This window comes from Papaver somniferum, unplaced genomic scaffold (genome assembly GCF_003573695.1).
Source record: "Papaver somniferum cultivar HN1 unplaced genomic scaffold, ASM357369v1 unplaced-scaffold_154, whole genome shotgun sequence".
In the NCBI taxonomy this organism is placed as follows: Eukaryota; Viridiplantae; Streptophyta; class Magnoliopsida; order Ranunculales; family Papaveraceae; genus Papaver; species Papaver somniferum.
Window position 1 is genome coordinate 6,831,599 of NW_020624820.1, and position 14,475 is coordinate 6,846,073.

The 14,475-nt window shown below is 37.3% G+C and overlaps 1 protein-coding gene across 6 annotated transcripts; it reads left to right on the forward strand.

The window, feature by feature from the left end:
* The first annotated feature begins 6,333 nt into the window (after positions 1-6,333).
* Positions 6,334-14,183, forward strand: LOC113336826 (ABC transporter C family member 10-like). Of its 6 annotated transcripts, none has more exons than XM_026582499.1 (13): positions 6,334-6,717; positions 7,114-8,443; positions 8,885-9,205; positions 9,299-9,385; positions 10,204-10,791; positions 10,877-11,041; positions 11,485-11,779; positions 11,996-12,210; positions 12,297-12,602; positions 12,703-12,763; positions 12,850-13,089; positions 13,440-13,548; positions 14,055-14,151. In XM_026582499.1, the coding sequence occupies exons 2-13, from the start codon at positions 7,142-7,144 to the stop codon at positions 14,077-14,079; spliced, it is 3,714 nt and encodes a 1,237-aa protein (XP_026438284.1). In that variant the 5' UTR covers positions 6,334-6,717; positions 7,114-7,141; the 3' UTR covers positions 14,080-14,151. The 6 variants fall into 6 exon arrangements, with proteins under 6 accessions (XP_026438284.1, XP_026438282.1, XP_026438281.1 ...); XM_026582497.1 differs by having other exon boundaries at positions 6,334-6,712; XM_026582500.1 differs by lacking the exon at positions 6,334-6,717 and having other exon boundaries at positions 7,244-7,351; positions 7,476-8,443.
* The last annotated feature ends 292 nt before the right edge of the window (positions 14,184-14,475 follow it).

The following is a 14,475-nucleotide window of genomic DNA, read 5'->3' on the forward strand; positions in this document are numbered from 1 at the left end:
ATGGAAGATACTCAACCCAGAATCGGTTTACAAGCGCACGAACATCAACCGATTCTGGGTTGAGTTTTTATATTTAAAAAATCAAATTTTTACACGTTTTCATGATGATTTGAGATTAGTTGGTTTGTAGATTAACATGATAAACATCAATTAATTATACAAATTAACACTAACTAAGCCATTAAGTTATTTCCATCTTTTTTACTCTTCGAGCGGTAGGCTTCAAATAATATAATATATGCATAGACCTTATATCTATGGAGGTTTTACATTGCTATTTACGCTGGCGTCAATATGGGCGACTCTGAAAGAATTAAGGGCGATTATTTTATTCCCAACCCATTGGCAAGGTTATGAGATGTCTAATTTTCCGGAGATTACCCAATTGCCCTTGCGTAATCGGTAGTAAATATAGGAATATTAGCTACCGATTGTTAAAGTCTACACTCGAAATATAGTTTGTGGCCATGAACAATTGGTAGATATGTTAAGTTCATAAATGATTGGTGAAACTACCGATTGTTGTCGATCCCAAACTCGAAAAAATTGATATTTTGGAAAAAACACATTTGGGACAACATCATAATCGGACGTTATATTAAATTATTAACCTACCGATTATGGTAGTTCCCAAATTCGAAAAACTATAGATTTTGGCAAAAACAAAATTTGGGACAACTTCATAATCGGTTGTTAGGTGAAATTTTTAATCTACCGATTATGGCAGTTCCAAAATTCGAAAAACTAGAGAGTTCGGCCAAAAAATAATTTGGGACAACTTCATAATCGGTTGTTAAGGGAATTTCTTGACCTACCGATTATGGTTGTTCCCAAATTCGAAAAACTAGAGATTTCACCAATACAAAATTTGAGACAACTTCATAATCAGTTGTTAAGTGAAATTTTAAACTACCGATTATGATAGTCGGCCATCAACATATAGGGCCGTTGGTACTCTAAACTATATAAGTATGGTTTCCTTTCACCCTCTAGGAAACACGAATACCTTTTAACTCTCTCCAACATCATCATCTTCTCATAATGACATAACCATTCATTAACCCTATGGAGTTCACGATTGAAGAAGATTTATCTTTATGTAGGCGCTATGTTGAATTCTATCCGAGACGAGGAGAAGAACGTAGGCAAGGAGGTGTAATGAGTATGAGTTATTTGAGGAGAATTCACGAAGCACCGACATCGGTAACCCAAATAACCGTCACTCTGCTGATCTTTTCAGCCGAGTTGTTTCAATATACAAACACGTCGACGAATTTGTCCATTTAACTTATCTTGTGAATCAATATCGATTGAGGGGTGAAACCAATGATGATGTTATAGCACGATCTCTCGGGGAATGGCGGAGATGGAAAAGATCAAGCTTCCGTTATGAAGATCATTTCAGAATCCTTAAGGCGATGGATAGATTTAATCCGTTTAGGGCTCGTCCAACACGTCCACAACGCTAATCACAAGTCATTATAATAGAATTGAGGAAGTTCAATCAATAGTTATGATTGTAAAATTAAAATTATTATGATTTGTAGGTGATATCGTTATGGTTTTCAAATTATTTATAACAACCGGTAGTTTTAATTATTTCTCTAACTCCCGATTATACTCCAACGACTATTTCTTTCAAAAAAAACTAGTCGTGCCTCGAAAATCACACACAATCGGTAAATAATACATATTGATCATCCTACGATTATAGGTGTTGAACGAAACTGAGAACTCTGTAGAAAAATATGCAACTAATCGGTAAGGCATAATAGTATAGGCCGCACGATTATGAATAATCGGTAGTACAAGTTAAATTATGACTACCGATTGTAAGTAATTATTATACGTAATTTCAGTACACTCTTGGAAAATACGCTTCAACGACCATATTTTCAAAAAAAAAAAGAGACTTTGGGACTCTCATCTATATAAGGAGGGTAAACTCTACTCATTTATGCACCAAATAATACATCTAAAGCGTTGTGTATTCTACAAATTGATTTTCCATTATCTACTCTTGTAATTTATTCTATATCTCAACTTACAAGCATGACAACATTTGATGCAGCTAAATATTTGGTCATTGTAAAAACATGGTATCACGAAACAAGATATCCGCATCTAGGCATTGTCATCCAATACTTGGCTCCGATTATTTTCAATCCCTTTCGCCACTTTACACCCGCACATAAGTCTTTGTACTCTTGTTATTTGTCGTATCTATCTCCCTCCTTCATCATCTTCATATAAAAATCCTTGTCCTTTATTAGTTGCACCCCATCTTATTTCTTAGATATTGGCATTGGATGACTTTTTGGATATCCGCCTCTTCAAAGTAACCAATTTGTTCTGTAGCGACGTGAAACTCACAATTGTCATCCCCATCAACCTCGTCGGTGGACAAAATAAATGGAACAATGATTGGAGGGAGTTGTTGCAAGTATTCTTCTATAATCGTGTACGTTAATCGAATTGGTCTTCCATGGAGATCCCTAGGACAACGAAGAGTACCATTCTTCTCTCTTATAGTCACCATCTCCATTGGTTGGGTTTGTTGCGAGTCGCTCACTTGATCAAAAACTCCTAAGCTAGCTTGAGACTCCACGAACACTTGTTCTTCCACCACCTCGGCTTGACTTACTTGAGACGGCTCCGTAAAGACTTTTTGTTTCACGTTTCGAGTGGTTGTCCCATCTTTAGCACCCATTGGACGACCTATTTTCTTAGGTTCTGGCACACCTATTTTCTTAGGTTCCAGCTCACCTTCAAGTTCGGCTTGCACATGCTCGTTCCTAGAACAATCTCTTGTTTTTGACATATATTCCTTCAACTCTTTTCTTTGGATGGTCCTCGACACTTAGGTGTTAGGCCTACCCGCCGACTTTTGCCTACAAGGTTCATAAACCTCCCTTAGACAAGGGATAAGGGTTTCCTCCAAATAGTGCATCAATATTTGCTTTTTGGTTCCATTTGATGTAGCGTAACGCTCGGCTATCGTGCACACAATTCCGACTCCAAGAACGATGGAACTTCAACTACCGGGGTGCTTGGGGTGAAATTCAACTGTTTCCAAAATGGATGAATGTCATTAATGTCAATCACATCAACATACCTACCCAACATATAACGACACCGCAGTCCAATACCTATCATATCCTTGCAAACACAAACCGTATTCTCGTCATCGTAAGTTATATAAAGCTTAAATTGTTTCATCATGTGACCTATTTCCCATTTTGAAACATGGGAAACAATTCCCCTTAGAAACATTTTTTCCTTTATATGTTCCAAGGGGAATTTATGTACACTAAATTGCATACAACCCTTAATCTTCGTGAGGTTTCAATTGGTGTATTCATGGATTGCTTCTTGGATCAACACAACTCCATTTTGACTACCAAGTAATATTTTATTTAATCGGCCATGAGACCCCTCCGCAATGCTTTTCGCCTCGTTCTTGAAGTTACGATATTCATATGTCCATGCAAACACAAACCTCTCCTTATGCGGTGTCAATCATTGTTTCTTACAATAAGCCACACATTTTGGATAATCTGTGCCCCATTCATCCTCAAATTTCTTCAAATTAACCTCATAATTTTCCTCGGTTATCGACCAAACTATCTTTTCCCATCTTCTCATAAATAATTTCCACTTTATTCCTTCCTCGTTCCACTTTTCTTCAAATAGCCTCTTCTCTTCTTCCCGCTCTTCCACGGTTAATTTGCTAAGACGTTCATCCTCTTCCGTCGACCTCTTGGTACCCTTCATTGGTTTCTTAGATTGGATATGGGGCTTGCAATTGGATAGGAGGTTGCATTGAATGTTCCATGTACATTGCAAGTTTCGGGATTCCGGAAACAATATCTCTATTGTATTCATTAGAACTTGATCGTTATCCGTTACAATAACCCTTGGAAAATCGTCCCCGTTATAAATTGACCTCAGTGTCTCCAACATCCAAATAATACTCACATCATTCTCGTGATCCATTAAACCCCATGCGACCATAAACGTGTTTTTGTCCGAAGTGTGGCATGCAATGTTCAACAACGGCATGTTATACTTGTTTGTATTATAAGTTCCATCCATCAACGAAATTTGATGAAATCATTGTGCCAATTGGATCATCAAAGGACGTGCCAGGAAAATACGTACCACTTTACCATCCTTTTCTTCTTTTCGCAACGTGTAGTAATGTAACTTTGCTAACCACTGTGATTTTTGCATAGCCGTTTTACCATTCCATTTCGTCCTTTTGATCGTAGATAGGGCCGCCTTGATCGTAGACAAAGAAGAAAGGTTGTCGGGGTCGTCCTCCTTTATCTTACTTAATATAACACTCGCTTTATGGATCCGCATGGACTTCACCATATCCATTCATGTGGTTTTAACTTGGCAACCATTATATGTCCTTCAAGAGTATCCAGATCATCGTGGTTGTGACAACCATTAGCAACTTTAGACATTTTTCATTCTTTACCATCCTTACCATTGGGCTTATAGAAGACAATTTTAAATGGGCATCCAATCTTCTTTGTATGGTTTCGGTATTTCATCCTCTCCGTCTTCCTTACATATTTATTGTTCTTTCCCTCGTGACTCTTTTTCACCCCACTTCGCTCACATACCATTTCAAAACGACCATCCCTAACACAACCATTCTGAACCACCACGCACATATTCTCTTTAGCCTTGTTGTTAAGTCATTCATTTGCCTCCTCCTTACTTCCAAATGTCTAAATTTGCATATACACAACAAACATCATAAGCATGAGCATTTAACATATATCATTTAAAGAAAAGAAAAGAATAGTCATGAGTATACCAAATCGTTTTCATAGTGGTGAGAAGTATCGGGCCTCAAATAAAATTCATCATCCACTGCTACAATAACCTACAAACAACAAAAACAAGTTATCCCATCATAATAGGACGCACGGTATAGCCATTTCCTATCGATTGTCATACAATCAGAGGTTAGAAAATATCACTTCTACCGATTGTTCAATATTCGGAAGTTAAAAAATATCAACTCTACAGATTATACTATAATCGGAGGATAAAATCAGAAAATATACTTTCGATTAAATACTTTGAAAAAGTTGTGCTTCTGTACAAACATACTTTAATAGTCGGTAGCCTTTGTATCTGTCATACGCCCGATTATACATTAATCAGTAGAAAAGCTAATATCAACTACCGATTATGAGATCTAAAGAAATCCAAAATATTCAGTTTTGGGGGAATCTGATTTTGAGGCGACAACAATAATCGGAGGCTTGAAAATTTCCATATTCTACCGATTGTGAAATATGAAAGAAACGAATAATTTAAGTTTTTGAAAAAAACGTATTTGGGGCGACGTATAAGCGGAGGTTTAAATTTTTTTATATTCTACCGATTATGAAAGATAAAACAAACCAATAATTGAAGTTTTTGAAAAAATTGTATTTGGGGAGACTTTTTCAATCGGTAGTTAAGTAAGTTTGCGAAACGTCCGATTATTCAAAATTGAAATTTTCAATTTGGGGTTTTTCCATAATCGGTAGAATGTTTAGTTCCCTATTCTACCGATTTATGATATATTATTGCACAAGACTTAGCAATCGGTAGATATATAAGCATATTATCTACCGATTATGGGTAGTTCATGGCATTCAATGCATGCAAAAATCGAATTTTCTCGTATAAAAACGCATACAAACGTATACAAAGTGGGTTATGAGTTTCTTAACACAATACCTATGAGTTAGATGCATCGTTAGCTTCGATCTCGGGTGATTCTACGTTTTCTTCCATCAAAGCGTCGCCTAGGGTTTCCTCTCCACAAACAGTTGGATCATTCAATTTATACCCCAAATCGTCTTCTTTGGATGGTTGTGAAGCTTCAACATTAGGTTCTTCACCTTCTTCTTCATACCCATCCATGTTTTTGGTTGATTTTAAGAAAAATTGTAAAATCCCACTTCTCCTTCTTTCTATTCTCTCTCTCTCTCTCCCACCCAAACAAATACCAAATAATGAGAATTTTTTTTGTAAAACCAAGATTATATACCTAATCTACCGGTTACGGTAATTAATTACCGATTATATACATCAAAACAACCGATTACAATATTAACTACCGATTGTTAACACCGAAACAACCGATTATATATATTACTACAGATTACGGGGTTCAGATAAAGGATATCCTGACTTTAGGTTTGGATGACCTTTTTCGTCTTTTTGTGTCGGCCCTAATTCTTTTAGCGTCGCCCCTAACGACGCCAAGCTATTTACGAGGGTCTGAAACCCATTTTTGTTTTTATTTTGAGTAGTGACTAGTGACTAGTGAGTTCGTTTTCAGCCCTTGCTTCCGATATTCGGTAACTACCATTTCTAGGGTTCTTGATTAATGCTCCCGGTAACTACCATTTCTAGGGTTCTTGATTAAGCTCCCGAATCTAAGTTGCACTAGATTAGAGTTACCTCAGAGTTAGTGTTCCTAATTTAGGAGCCTTTCTAGTTACTACTACTTAGTAGAACAAGGCTTCGAACAAGAAATTGCACCACCTCAATTCACTATAAAGACTTTAACTGCTTAGATATTATAACGCAAATGTCTGTGTTGGGAATTTGGTTAGTGCAATTCCTTGTACGAGTCCGCCCTACTTCATTTCGATGAGCAGAATCCCATGGATGATGGAAGCGTGGAGCAATGGATGTATGGTAAATAACTCATTTCAATTTTGTAATATTAGGTTTCTATTAATAACTATACGTGATGAACAAACTCAATTGGGCATACTTCCCATATATATTTCGACTTTGTTTGTTAGTGATTCAATAAGATTAGTTAATTAGTTTTGTCAGTGTTACTCAATAACAAAACTAATTATGTCACTCTGTGTCTGTGACCTATCCTTTTTCTGTTTTTATCTGTACTTGATTGATAATAGCTTGGCAGTTTTTTGATTCTCCTGTATGTTCAATTATTAAGTATTCAATTTTAATGATCTGTGTAAATTTTGATGATCGATTGAAGTTTTTGATTAAAATGAATATGGGAAATTGTGGTAGTGAGAGGGAGACTACTTGTTTTGCTAATGCCGGATTATTTAGCAGATTGTCATTTTGGTGGTTGAATCCTTTGATGAAAAAGGGTAAGAAGAAAACCCTTGAGGATGAAGATATACCCAAGTTGCGTAAAAAAGATCGAGCAGAGACTTGTTACTTGCTGTTCATGGAGCAACTGAACAAACAAAAGCTGTCTAAACCATCTATTGCACCTTCAGTGTTTTGGGCTATTGTGTATTGTTGCTGGAAGGAGATTTTAATATCTGGGTTATTTGCGTTGCTCAAGGTTCTCACTCTCGCTTCTGGACCTTTATTTCTTACTGCTTTTATTGAGATTGCAGAAGGGAAGCAAGCTTTTAAACACGAAGGTTATGTATTGACTACTTTGTTGTTTTTGGTTAAATGCTTAGAGTCCATATCGCAGAGGCAGTGGTTCTTCCGAAGCAGATTGATGGGTATTCATGTCAGGTCCATGCTTATAGCAGCTATATATAGAAAGCAGCTCAAGCTTTCCATTGCTTCCAAAACAAAGCATTCAACAGGTCAAATTATGAACTATGTCACTGTAGATGCTTACAGAGTAGGGGAATTTCCTTTTATGATGCATAGAACATGGACAACGGGCCTTCAGATCTGCCTTGGATTGCTGATTCTTGTCCGTGCTATAAGACTTGCAACGGTAGCGGCATTGGTTGTAATTGTACTCACTGTGCTAGTCAATAGTCCATTGGCCAAACTACAGCATAAATACCAGACTAAACTTGCGGTATTACAAGATAAGAGGCTGAAGGCTATCTCGGAGGCTCTTATGAACATGAAGGTATTGAAGCTGTATGCATGGGAGACACATTTTGAAAATGTTATTCGAGGACTTAGGAGGGAGGAATACAAATGCTTGTCAGCTTTGCAGCTTAGGAGAGGTTATAATAGCTTTCTGTTTTGGGCAACCCCTGTTTTGGTCTCGGTCGCAGCCTTTTGGGCTTGTTACTTACTTAAGGTTCCCTTAAGTGCTAGTAATGTTTTCACTTTTGTTGTAACATTACGCATTGTGCAAGAGCCTATTAGATCAATCCCTGAGGTTATTGGAGTGGTTATTAATGCAAAAGTTGCATTGAAACGGATTGCAAAGTTTCTCTCTGCACCCGAATTGCAGAATGAAAACCTTAGTCACGAAATAAATTCAGATGAAATTAAATACTCTATTTTAATTGAGTCATCTGATCTTTCATGGGAGGAGAATCAATCAAAGCCCACGTTGAGAAGAATAAACCTAGAAGTCAAACCTGGTGAAAAGATTGCTATATGTGGAGAGGTTGGTGCTGGAAAATCGACCTTATTAGCAGCAGTTCTTGGAGAGGTTCCAAAGCTGGAGGGTGAGGTGAGTTCTTATCAACCATAATTCTTCAATGTCTTTTCACTGTAATATTTAGTTTTTAGCTGATCTGGTATCTAAATGTGACCCGGTTACCATTTATTTTTCTATTTTTGAGTGTATTACTTGGGTTTAAGTCAAACACCAATTAAGGTCATCACCTTCGATTGATGTTTTAAAGTGAATCTGATTCATCTAAGTTGGTGAATCCATCTATTATAAATTTATAATAGAGTGATGCATTTTTGTTTGGTGACTCAGATGAATCAGATCCAATGATTCAGAGTCAGATAAATAAAATTAGGACGAAGCAGCAAAAAACAAATGCTATTTCAATGCTAATTGGTGGCGAAAATTTTAGTTCTATGACCTGCATGCTGTACTGTACTCCTTCTTAGTGATCACCATCAATAATCCAAATAATTTGGCTTCTCCTGCATTCTGTAGGTTCAAGTTCATGGAAAGATTGCCTATGTTTCTCAATCTGCATGGATCCAGTCAGGAAGTATATTAGAGAATATTCTGTTCGGATGCACCATGGATAAGCAAAGATATCAAGAAACACTGGAAAAATGTTCTCTGGTTAAGGACCTTGAAATGTTACCTTTTGGTGATCTCACTGAAATAGGAGAAAGAGGAATTAACTTGAGTGGTGGCCAGAAACAACGTATACAACTTGCTCGCGCACTGTATCAAGATGCTGATATATATCTTCTGGATGATCCATTTAGTGCAGTTGATGCCACTACTGCAACAAGCCTTTTTAATGTATGGTCACACGACTCACAACTTTATTCTCTTTACAACTTATGTACATGTGTGCGTATCTCTTGATGCTGATGGGTAACTCGTGCTCTTCAGGAATATGTTATGGGAGCTCTAGGAGGCAAGACGGTGTTACTCGTGACTCACCAAGTTGACTTCCTTCCTGCATTTCAATCCGTTCTGGTGAGTTGGAATTCACACTAACAAAACGGCTGAATTTCAGAAAACAAACAAACAAACTCTGTAATGTATTCGTGTTGCTGATTTGAATCCATCTTTTCTTTCTTTATGAAAAATTAGTGAGTATAGATCGAAGAGGAAAAACAAGTAACCAGTAATAAGTAGTGATAAGAAAAAGAAACAAAAAACTAAAAAAGGAGTTTTTTTTCTTTCTCCAAGCCTCTTTGAAGTTTTATGTCACATAATGTGATGTTAGATTTGAACTCCGCTTCTTTATAAGCGTTTTTAATGAGATAAGTTTGGGTTGTAGGTTGTTGAGTAAGCTAATTCTTACAAGATATAAAGTCGTATATACTGTTGTTTGGTGTAGATTCGAGGGAAGATGTCTGTGATATCACTATTGCATTTAGTATAGGATTGTATACCATTTTTGTCAAAATACAGTATATTGAGTGTGGTAACCTAATTTCCTGTCTTCCTCGAGTCTTTTGATTTAGTGGAGAAACTTGAAGTCCAAGTAAGATATCACTATTTGTTCCTCCCTCCGTTTCAGGCAAAGTGAAAGCATCATTTTTCCTGAAATGGAATATTTGAGTAGGTAAGATAATTTGGTTTGCATGTGCTTCAGAGTATAGCTACAATTTTTTAGTGGCTACTGGATATGTAAAACGTTAGACAGAATACTTGAGAAGGGTGTATGCCAATTCCAAGTATTTTGTGTATAAGTTTTTGTTGGAAGTGTCTGATAATTGTACACAAGATTGTGATTGCATTAGTCGTTTGTATCTGGACGTTTTTAAGCAATTTCTATTTTTTGACAGTTGATGTCTGATGGGAAAATACTACGTGTAGCTCCCTATCATACGTTGTTGGGTTCTAGTAGGGAGTTTTGTGACCTTGTTGGTGCACACAATAATACAAGTGGTTCTGAGGGGTTACTTAAGATTAAGTCACCCAGCAGAGATGGAAATTCTGTGACAGAGATTAAAAACAATTATTTTGAGAAACAGTTTGAGGTACCAGTAGGACACCAATTAATTAAGCAAGAAGAGAGAGAATGTGGAGACACTGGTTTGAAGCCTCACCTGCAGTACTTGAATCAGAACAAGGGCGTTTTTTACTTATCATTGGCAAGTCTCTCGCAACTTGTTTTTATGGCTGGCCAGATATTACAGAATTATTGGATGGCTGCTAATGTTCAGAATCCCCGAGTCAGCAAATTGAGACTTATCATAGTGTACTTGCTGGTTGGGTGTAGTTCTATGTTCTTCTTGCTTGTTAGATCACTTTCTACCATTGCTTTGAGTATACAGTCATCGAAGTCTTTATTTTGTCAACTTTTGAACTCTCTTTTCCGTGCACCTATAGCTTTTCATGACTCTACACCTTTGGGAAGGATACTAAGTCGGGTAAGAGTCATCGAGATTATATAATTAAATCTAAACTTCTCTTAGATGCACCTTAGGTGGCTAATATTTTATGTTATTTATGCAGGTCTCTTCTGATTTAAGTGTTGTAGACCTTGATCTCGCAGTCAGCTTTGGACTGACCATCTCGACGACTATGATGACTTACACCAATCTTGGGGTAATGGCTGTTATTACTTGGCAAAGCTTGATTGCCTCCATACCGATGGTGTACATGGTGATACACTTACAGGTAAACATAAAGCCTTTTTTGTTCCATATATATAATTCGTGTTATATATGATCCTTTTTGGGCACCTGCTGTTCATAGGAATGTTGTAAGGTGACTCAACATTTCTAGAGTTAAAGATGCACACTAACACGGTAACGCCAGAGAACTAAAACGAACTTACCTAGTTGGTTATCTGTTAGAAAAACTGAGCTAGTCAGCTGTAAACATAAATGTTCTCTAATTTTATTAGATGCCTGAATGATTATAGAATAATATTAAAATAGTTCAGATAATCTTTCCTGGATAACCTCGAGAAAGCGTAAACAAGCAGGCATATAGAGTGGTAGCCACTTTTCTTTTGTAATTAGTGAGTCGAAGAGGCGAGCTTATGACTTCTTTCACGCTCTGAAATCAAGTATAAATAGGTAAGCATTTTTGCTGAAATCTTTTCCTTTTTATAATAGAGATATTACTCCACTTCTGCAAAAGAATTGATGCGAATTGATGGGACTACTAAGTCTATGATAGCAAACCATCTTGGGGAATCAATAGCAGGAGCAACGATAATCAGAGCTTTTGGGGAGGAAGATCGATTCTTTTCTGAGAATTTCGACCTCATCGACAAAAATGCTAGTCCTACTTTTCACACCTTCTCTGCAAATGAGTGGTTGATCCAGCGTTTGGAAACCTTGGGTACCATTGTCCTTTGTTCCTCCGCACTTGTGATGGTCTTGCTTCCTCCGGGAACTTTTGGTTCTGGTAGGTGGTTCAATTTTTTTAATATATTTTTAATGCCAGCTACTGCTATCGTTTTTTTGCACACAGTCTTCTTCTTTCTTTTCCTCTTCTTTCCATTTTTATAATTAGGATTGAGATTGGTTAAAGGAATGTTATTAGAAATGGAAATTAATTTAACAACAGATTCCTGGTTAGATTGACTATTGAAAACACTCATTACCAATCTTCTGTTGGCAGGATTTGTTGGAATGGCTTTATCTTATGGTCTTTCTTTGAATGTGGTCCTTGTTTTTTCTACTCAAAGACAATGTCAACTTGCAAATCACATCATCTCTGTAGAAAGGCTAAACCAGTATATGCACATATCTAGTGAAGCCCCTGAAATTATAGTAGGAAACCGTCCTGAACTCAGTTGGCCTGCTGTTGGTAGAGTGGAGATTCATGACTTGAAGGTAGGAACCTGTTAAATTTGGGTTGTAGGTTTTGCAGCTTCATGTCCAATAGGTATTAATATATTGTGAAGATTTATATTAAGCAGATCAGATATAGGCTGGATACTCCCCTTGTTCTTCAAGGAATCAGTTGCACCTTTGAAGGAGGGCACAAGATAGGAATTGTTGGCAGAACCGGTAGCGGGAAAACCACTCTCATAAGTGCTTTGTTTCGTCTGGTGGAGCCAGAAGAGGGGAAAATTATCATAGACGACCTTGACATCTCCAAGATGGGCCTTCATGATCTGAGGTCACGGTTAGGGATCATACCTCAAGATCCTACTCTTTTTAATGGTACCGTGAGATACAATTTAGATCCTCTATCTCAATATACGGACAAGGAAATTTGGGAGGTGTGTTTGCTGTTAATATGTGTTGCATGCTATTTCTGTTTTGGTACAACTATAATGTATTAGCGACTGCATAACGTTGATTGCATCTTTCTTCGCTCAGGTAATTGGAAAATGCCAGCTTCAAGAGGCTGTTCAAGAGAAAGAAGGTCTGTCAAGTTCAGGTATGGTTTGACATTTCTGGGGTAGTTGTCCTCAACCTTTTTGTACTTAACCAGGAGCAAGTACTAACCTCGTCTAGATTCTGCAGTTTTACAAGATGGAGCAAATTGGAGCATGGGACAGCGACAATTATTTTGTTTGGCTCGAGCTTTGCTTAGGAGAAGCCAGATTTTGGTGCTTGATGAAGCCACAGCTTCAATTGACAACGCAACGGACTCCATTCTCCAGAAAACCATACGGACAGAGTTTGCTAACTGTACAGTGATCACTGTGGCCCATAGGATTACGACTGTGATGGACTGCACAATGGTGCTAGCAATTAGTGATGGTAAGATTGCAGTAGTTATTCTGGGTTCGTATGTTATTTTAAGTCAAATAATCAATAGAATTTCAATTTCCGTTTTATTTTTCTCACCATAGATCATCATAGTCATCATAACTTTCTCAAGAACTAAATCGCATTAAATATTCAATTCATGAACTATAACTATGTTAAATCTTATTGTCCAAGCTCTCTTTGAAAACCGGCATCCAAGGAAAGGGTTGTCCAACGCTTATATATTGCCCAGGTCTAGGTTGCCCAAGTCGCTGATATGTATGGTTGCTAGTGAAGTATTATCTGTGTTTCCTGGTTTACATACCGAGATCTCATAGAGAAATTTCTCTTTATTTTTCTAGGAAAGTTAGTTGAGTATGATGAGCCAATGGAGTTGATGAAGAGGAGAGAGTCTCTATTTGGGCAGCTCGTCAAGGAATACTGGTCTCACTTCCACTCTGCGGATTCACGGTGATTGGTGAAACTCACCAATATAATTGCCCTTAAAGTTATCGTTCTAGTAATATTATCTTTACAGGAACAGTATTGTTCTAAGCACATTGGTCATCATATTAAGCCTGTGTCTATTAGATATACAGTAAATGAATACTTGTTTTCCTGTTAAAATTACAAACATCTATTTCCAAGAGGGTGAGCTTTATAGTCAACTTAATAACCAGCCTTTATTATTTGAATATATTTTCTGCTTTGATTCCTTCAAATTCTAAATTCTACGATTCACCTATCTTTTTACACTGGGTACTCCTGATTGTGGGGTGTGTTGATGATCCAAGGAATAGTATTTTGTCCGAATGTCTATCAAAATCAGCCTTTAGATCATCTTCTTATGGGGATCACAAGTGGCAAAACAAATCTCGTAGCATATATTGGTTTTCCCATTTGAAATTATTAAGCAACCTTTCTCTGAAAGATTACAATTTTTCTAACATTGTTTGACCATGTAAATATTTTCGCAGGGCATACATCTTTGGAAAGCAGTAGGGCAGAAAGCAGTAAATGTTGATAAACCTGGGCGACAATGGAGAAGAATATGCTTAAACACTTTTATAAGGAGGTAAGACAGTGACAGGCTATGTGCCATCACAGACAGTATGGTTTATGCTACACCCTACAAAGATGCCGTCGATTAGTTCCGTTACCTGTATAGAAAGCAACGGTTTGGATAGACCATGATAGTTCAGTACTCCTTCGAGGGAGAAGAAGGATCGGACTATGTCCAGCGGAACATAAATCGGGCCGATAATGTCAGCTACAGTTACATCCATGGCGGCATGAATAAATTCTGCACCAGAAGAGTCACAGTTGATGTAAACAGAGTACTTGGCATCTTCATTATCATCATGTATTGTCGTAGCAAGGCGACCTGCAAAGGGATAG

Excerpts from the sequence above, each read along its gene's own strand:
- LOC113336826 (XM_026582495.1), top strand. The coding sequence starts at position 7,001 with ATGATCTGTGTAAATTTTGATGATCGATTGAAGTTTTTGATTAAAATG. Across the intron at positions 11,042-11,484 it reads ACATGGTGATACACTTACAG|AGATATTACTCCACTTCTGC; the intron begins GTAAACATAAAG and ends TTTTTATAATAG. Across the intron at positions 13,549-14,054 it reads TTCCACTCTGCGGATTCACG|GGCATACATCTTTGGAAAGC; the intron begins GTGATTGGTGAA and ends ATATTTTCGCAG.